At 35.9% G+C, this 7,696-nt stretch overlaps 1 protein-coding gene across 1 annotated transcript; it reads right to left on the bottom strand.

Moving 5' to 3' along the window:
* Positions 1-1,991: 1,991 nt before the first annotated feature.
* Positions 1,992-3,669, bottom strand: LOC110689835 (small nuclear ribonucleoprotein Sm D2-like). Its single transcript, XM_021866669.1, has 3 exons — positions 3,555-3,669; positions 2,478-2,552; positions 1,992-2,156 (listed from the first exon to the last, which is right to left on the bottom strand). Exons 1-3 carry the CDS (start codon positions 3,570-3,572, stop codon positions 2,007-2,009), a joined length of 243 nt encoding a protein of 80 aa, XP_021722361.1. The 5' UTR covers positions 3,573-3,669; the 3' UTR covers positions 1,992-2,006.
* Between the last annotated feature and the right edge of the window lie 4,027 nt (positions 3,670-7,696).

Genomic DNA, 7,696 nt, shown 5'->3' with positions numbered 1-7,696 from the left:
GTGCTCTTCCAGTATCCATTGCTCGAATGGCGAACTGGCGGGTAGCATAACGGCCTTGCCCTTGTTCCTGGCCGAAGGGACCGCGCTCCGCCCTCTTAGAGAGGTAGGAGTGGTTTTCGTCCCTGGCTGGGAAGTCTGGGCCTCGGCCGCAGGGAACGAGAGGCGACTGTGCACGCTCGGTTCCTTGCCGCCGAGTCGGTCGAGGACGCTTCGGCGAACAGTCTCAGGTTGTTCTCGGTGAGTAGATTCTGGCCGAGAAGCTGAGCTGCTGCTCTTATGCATTTCTGGTCGGGAGGATGAGGATCCTTTGAAAAATTGAGGGTTCTTTTTCCTCTCTTTTTCATTTTTCCAGGTATCCTCTTCCCATTCTTCCAGTTCCCGGAAGGAAGGAAGCTTCCCACCATCATGGTCTAGCTTCCTCCGCTGATGCCGGGTATGCGGAGGAGTTCGATCACGAGGTGGTGGCATATTTTTTGCCCTCATTGCCTCCATGAGCACTGCCAGCGCTCTTGCCACCTCCTCCGAGCTGGGCCCCGTCAAAGGGGTCCTCGGCCGAGTATGGGAATGAGGGCGCACAGTCGATGGTTGGCTTTGGGGCACTGAATGTGTCCTATGATCGGACTCACCCCTGCTAGACCGAGAGTGACTCGGCCTATGATGAGAGTTATGAATTACGGTAGAAAGAGAATCCTCCCTGTATGATCCTCCCCCCGAGCTGGCACCCTTGGGAGAGTTCCGGTCCGGCGAGGGTGATGGTGTAGGGGTTTTAGGCTTTTCGCCTGCTCCTTGACGGAGGCCTTTGCTCTTGTGGTTCTTAGCCATTGCTACTAAGATAATTGCAAGATGATCTTGGTTAGAAATTTGGCTTAAAGATTTTTGAAAGTAATCCCCGCAGACGGCGCCAAATTGTTTCGGGTGAAAACAACGAGACCTTGTCGAAGGTCCGATGAAGTGGAGAAGACTAGATTCGATCCAAGTAATGTTGGGCCGAAGGTTTCCTGCACAGTAAACACACGTAAACTAGCCTCGGGGGTGTTGTCGAGGAAGGCCCCTCCGATGCTAAAGTCAGTACAGTGCGTAGAAAGAGAACACTATGCAAGAGAATTAATTGCTTGAGGCTTTGCTTGAATGAATGTACAAATGTAATATTGATGGCTTTTATACCTCTGCATACATGGAGAAGTTGGGCCTTAGCCCAATTGGCTTGCCTTGAGGACTGATCTTTGACTTTAGCACAATTGGAGAGATGAACCTTGACCTTGGGCTTTTAATTGGATCATTTAATGCCTAAGCCCAATTGGACTAAATTGGACCCAAACAGAATTATTTAGATAATTGACATAAGTTCCACATTTCAAATTATTAACAGTTAACTATGAATCTGATACTGCAAATCACGATAAAGAGACAATATGTATGTGACCAAAGCAAAGATAATTCGGGAGACAATCAGATTGCTATCCTTGAGTCTAACTAAAGCAACTCAGACAAACTACTTGGCCATACTTCAATGTAATCCTGGCACAGTTGACACCATTATCCAGCGACCAAGCTCACAAGAATAAAGGCTACAGCTATTCAGAACATATTTCTGTCCAACATATTTTCCACACTTCCACTAAGCTAATACTACTCTCGGATTACATTGGCATAAAAGGGGCCATCCGCAGAATCAGGCCATCAGCAGCTCACGCGAGTCAGGTGACTGCAAAATTACTTTGGATTCCTTAAGACAATGATAACTGAGTCTCCTCGAAGGAACATCTTGCTAATGAACCTGTCCTTGTTCACTGGCTGTGCCTTTTTCTTCCCTTTCCCAGTCTTTGGAGTCTGCGACATGCCAACAAGAAATTACATTAATATCACAGCATGTGAAAAGCCATGAAATAGATAACTTTGCTCCCTCCAACTTCAAAAAATGACAGTTCTGTTTTTCCTTTCAAGTGTTAAACTGCATAAACAATTATATGTTCCATTCTCAGGACCTGATACTAAGTAATATTTAATCATGGGGCAAAGAGGGAAGGGGATTGTAGATAGTTAAGACAAACCTCAGTCCACATCTCCCTGACATTTTCAAGAACCATATTGCAGTGACGATCAAAAGCTCTCACACGTCCAAACAATTTTCTGTTGTTTCGGCAATTGATAAGGACCTGAAGAGGTAAATCAGAAGATTTAAATACCAACAGAGCAAATTGCGATATAAAGGGATGTGTAAACATGCTCCTCTTGCTAGGTAATATTTTGGAATATGAAAGCAAATACAGAAGGGAGTGTATATCAATATATTGTGGAAATACCAACAGAGCAAATTGCGATATAAAGGGATGTGTAAACATGCTCCTCTTGCTAGGTAATATTTTGGAATATGAAAGCAAATCAAAAGGGAGTGTATATCAATATATTGTGGAAATCGTAAATAATGATAAATTCAACTTAAATGAGAAAATGTGAATAAAGTAGTTATCTGGTACCTGCGTGTTATTCTTGACACTCATCATAAGTACAGATAGTGGGCCAGTATTAAACTCCTCTTCCTCATTCTTTCCCTTCAAAAGTTATCAAACAGTACAGTTGTTCATCAGCTTGAGTGTAGAAGCAACATAATCAGTTAACACGCTTAACAGAAGACGAATTAGATAGGCCATCTAAAGCATAGTTCATGCAGAAGCCATTTTAATATAGTCCAAAATATTCCAGGTGCACCTTATTATAACACCTTAGCACAGAAGAGTGAGCACATTACCTTACAAAACTAATATGCAAAGCACCTTCTAAGTCACAACAATATTGATACTGATTTAACAAATTTACAGTGATATAGATTTCATTTCCAACTTGAACCAACATTTATCTACTCCGCAAATTCCTCTTGCAGTCCAACTAATATACAGTTTATGTCCCCTATTACTATTTTAGAAATGCTAGATTGCAAGAAGCTTTCAAGAGTTTATACAACAAAATGCCACTGTGGTGATTAATCAATCAATCAAAGCCTTAATCCCATAAGTGGAGTTGCTACATAAACCAAAAGTGATTATTCCGTAGTCATCCTGAAAAATCTTCCTCTTCCATCCCTTACGATCAAATACCTCATTCTCATGCAAATCCATATATTTCATATCCTTCCTAACCCCTTCCAACCAAGTCATTTTCGGTCTCCCTCTACCTTGTTTAACCTCTCCATGATCCACTCTTCATATTGACAAAAAAAAACAATGAGCTATTAGGTAACACTCTCTTTACCGGAACGGAATTAATCTTACGGACTTATAAGCCCTAAAAGCGCTAATTCGACCTTAAAAGCCTTAAGCTTATCATTATCTGGAGTTATCGGACCTAAATCTATCTTTTCATTTTCATATTCAACATCAAATTATATTATCTTATCAGCCTGGAACTTAATAGACCTTAATTAACTTATTTCAAAACTAACTTAACCCAAAACGACCAAAACCACTTCTACAATTTGGAAAGAATAACACGGAACAATTAATTACTAGTCACAGAGCACTTAGGAATTAATATATGCAGAAGTATTTAGAACTTACTGGAACATCTTCCTCCATTGTTAGGCTGAAAATGAAACCCAAAAAAAAAAAAAAAAAGTATTAGTAAAACAGGATACATTATTAGTTGAATCCAAACATTAAAGGGTTGTGCGCAATCAAATTTGATTCAATTATCAGATCATCAAATAAAGCTGATAATTTTAGGGATATGTGATTCAATTATCAAATTTCTAGCAACACAATCGCTGGTTATAATCTTAGTATGTAGTTCAGATTTTCGAACCCTACACTTGACAATTAAATTAAATTAAATTAAACCCTAGATTATGAAATTCATATGATAATTACTAAAAGAAACCAACAACTTACCTCGAACAAATAATTTGTAATGTAGAACGTCAAGTGCGATGTCGAAGTGCGATGTCGAGTGCGCTTCAATGGAGAATTGAGAGAGAGAGTGGAGCAATTCAAAATAAAACCCTAACCTGCCCAGTAATATATGACATATGGGTCAGTTTCGTCCAATAAACAAATGGGCCGGGTTTCGATACGATTACAAAGTGTTGTCAAGTGTCTACACCCCGGAGTAGGCAGATTTGCCTGCACCCCCACTGGCCACATGTTCATTTTTTTGGAATAAATTATTAAATACTTAATTTAATTATGCTAGTAAGACGTGAAATGTTTAAAATATTACTATTATATTTTTGTATTTGTGTTTCTTGATGACTAATTTGTTATTAATAAGTATAGTTATTTAATGAATTTACAAAAGATTTTGTTTAAAAAATACCTTTCGATATTATACAAAATTAATTCAATCAACTATAATATCATTGGTGCTTTATCATTCGAAATTGGCAAAAGCTAACAAACGTTCCAGGGGCGTTAGATAAGATAGCTAAAAGTCGAAAAATTAGATCAAAATGAACATTAATAACACCGATCAACGTGTGATTTTGACATGCATTCCCAAATTAATACCACTTTAGGAAATATTTTCAATGCTTAACAACGCCCCGGGGGTGCTCGTTAGCAAAATCTTTTGAAATTATTACACACCCATTGTTTCTTAGGCGTAAAGGGGAACATCTTTAACTTCTCAAATGTACATTTACTATTTAAAAAGTACACGTCTAGTAATGTAGAGTTATCATCCGTGTTTACCCAAAATCCAATGTTGTTGCGTGTTTACCTTACAATCAAAATCTCGACACCATTATATATAACACCTTCAACTTCCTTAGTTGATATTTTGTAAAATAAGATATCAAAATTGGAAAAAAAAAAATGTAATAATTGTGAACACACTAAAAACAAAAATAAACATTTAAGAATATAGTAATGAACATTCATGCAAATAAAAAATGACAGACTATAAAAGAATGATCATCTTCCAATATAAGAATGTACAAGTTTTAAAATTCATATGAACATAATTTTCAATGAGAGAACGAATGTGAGTTAAATACTCCGTATAAACCAACAACTTGTCAAAAAAATAAAAAATAAATATAAACCAACATCTATCTATGTGAAAATGAACATTAATCAAATTATAAACGAACATCTATTAATATATGAATGATCATATATTAATATTTCAACAAAAATCCATCAAAGTGATGTTGAACATTGTAAAACAATATTTGAAACTAGAAAACTCTTATTTTAGAATTATGCTAGATAAACAATACAAGTTTATTATTACAACAAAAATGATAATGAACAAGATATGATATATTAATCTTGTAGTTCTTTAACATAATGGAATGAATTTACTTTATCGAATAAATATATATATAATTAACAAAACAATGAGGACACACTTAAGATGATAATTTATTTATTTATTTATTTAATGGGGAAAAAAATCATCTTAAGTGTAAAAAGCGGGAAGAGAGAATGAGGTGAGGGGAGGATGGGAGAGAGTAACCTTTCATTTTTCTTTAAAATCTCTTCAACTTATTTAAGGGGAAGGAAAATAGATCATTTCATTTCCTTTTTCACACCTTGTCCTATGTCTTATCCAAATAAGGAATAATATATCCCTCACTTTCCCTCCAAATATTCCTTTGCAAACATAGTGTAACACAAATCGTTAACAATTTTGTTAAGTAATTAAATCGTGAATAAATGAGCTAACAATTTTTCTTTCATAACACGATTACACTTTTAAACTGTTAAATTCTATATATCTACTAATCATAAGTAGTATTTTATAACTTTATAAATATAATCGATATAAGCCAATCACGGTCTTAACTATGTAGGCCATAGGTAAAGTCGTAAAGAATACAAAATAAGTTATAGACTTATAGATGATTGACATGAGGGCATGGACTGACCAATAAAAGGAGAGGATTTCTGAGGGTATAGTACCTTTAGTCCTTATGGACTCAAGGGAAGGACTGGGCCCCACTTGTACAACAGTCAACAATTAAATAGCATTTAAAAAAGCAAATGTTAAAAAAAAAAAAAAAAAAAAAAAAAAAGCAAGATAGTATTGTGGGTCCTTTTTGTCATAATTTGTCCCAAATTAATTGTTATTTCTGCCAAACTTCATTCATTCTTTATTTCTTTATTTCCCCCATTCACAAAATTCTTTATTCTCAAACTTATCTCCAATCTTTATTTTTTATTGTATTTTTTGCAACAATAAATTACAAGAATCAATTTAATCATTTCCCATTCAATTTCTTGTAATTCATGTTTTTGAGTTTTGTAAAATAATCTTGCGATATTCGTTGGGCCTTTGATTTGTTGTGTAGTTGGGTAATTATTGTTTCAGCCTTTTGTCGTTAATGACATAATACACATGGGCATGCATAACAGCGGCTAACGTAGACAGTTCCATAACATGGATAGTATCAGTGAATGAACCGACAAAGATAGGGCTTATCTTTGTTGGTATAGCATATACAAGAATCTGCTCTAGTTGGTATGCTAGCTTGGGGTCGAATATGGGTAATAGATTTTCTGGAATAACTCTAACAATGTCGATATTCTCATTATAGTGTGGTAGTTAGATTTAGAAGTGGGACAATTATATTTGAGTTAGTATGGATACACTAGTTATTTAATAATGAATGTCATTTCATATTTCTCCTCTTCAACGACATATTATTAACTCATGTTGCAGGGGTCATGTTACATTAGAGTTAATATGATATATATATATATATATATATAGTTGAATGATAATATGATATATACCATCAACCAAGTTAATGGTATGTAAATATATACCAACAAAGGTCATTCTTGTTTCCTACTCTTTAGAAAACTCTAATGTAACATGACCCCTGCAACATGAGTTACAATAAATATATATATATATATATATATATATATATATATATATATATATATATATATATATATATACCAGCAACTCATTCAAGCATATATACCAGCAAAGTTTTCCATGGTAAAAAATGATCTTTGTAGTACTACCAACACATTAAAAAAATCATACCAGGGTGAACTAACATAAGCACAATTGAACACAGCTGTCAAACGCTGCTAATGGTTTTGGATTGTGGCTAAATAGAATAAAGGGGATTGTATCAACTTATGACATTGCTTTTGTAGTTGTCAATGAGGTGTGTGATGAAATAGAAATAGTTCGTTGTCAATGAGGTGTCACTACTAGAAATAGGCCAAATTCCGACGGACATGTTTTTTCGTCAGAAATCCAGTAAATTCCGACGGAATAAAATTCCGTCGGACATTTACGACGGATTTCCTACGGAATAAAAATCCGCCGGAATTTATGGGCTTCCCGACGGAATATTCCGTCGGAAATATAATGTTTCGACGGAAATAAAATCCGTGGGAAATTTCCTACGGATAATTCCGTCGAAACAATAAATTCCCTGCGGAAATTTAATTTCCGACGAAATATTCCATTGGAAAATAATAAAATAAAATAAAAAAACTAACCCTAAAAACCCTAAAAAAAACCGGTTCCCCACCCCCTTTTATTTCTCTTTTCTCTCTCCCCTCCTCTTCTCTCCGCCTCCAGCTCTTCTCCTCTCTTTCTCTCTCCTCATTTCTCTTCTCCTTTCTCTTCTCCTCTCGCCTCTTCTCCTTTCACGTTCTCCTTCTCCCTCATCTTCTCCTCTTTGGTTCTTCCTCTCTTCTCCCCTTTCACTTTCATAGCCACCAACACCGCCGAA

Source organism: Chenopodium quinoa, unplaced genomic scaffold (genome assembly GCF_001683475.1).
Source record: "Chenopodium quinoa cultivar QQ74 unplaced genomic scaffold, ASM168347v1, whole genome shotgun sequence".
NCBI lineage: Eukaryota > Viridiplantae > Streptophyta > Magnoliopsida > Caryophyllales > Amaranthaceae > Chenopodium > Chenopodium quinoa.
Note: the sequence above shows the minus strand (reverse complement) of the source record. Positions and strands in the feature narration are given on the sequence as shown.

Bases quoted from the DNA above. Each gene is read 5' to 3' on its own strand.
- LOC110689835 (XM_021866669.1), bottom strand. The intron at 2,157-2,477 runs GTACCAGATAAC...TTACCTCTTCAG, and splicing joins GTGTCAAGAATAACACGCAG to GTCCTTATCAATTGCCGAAA.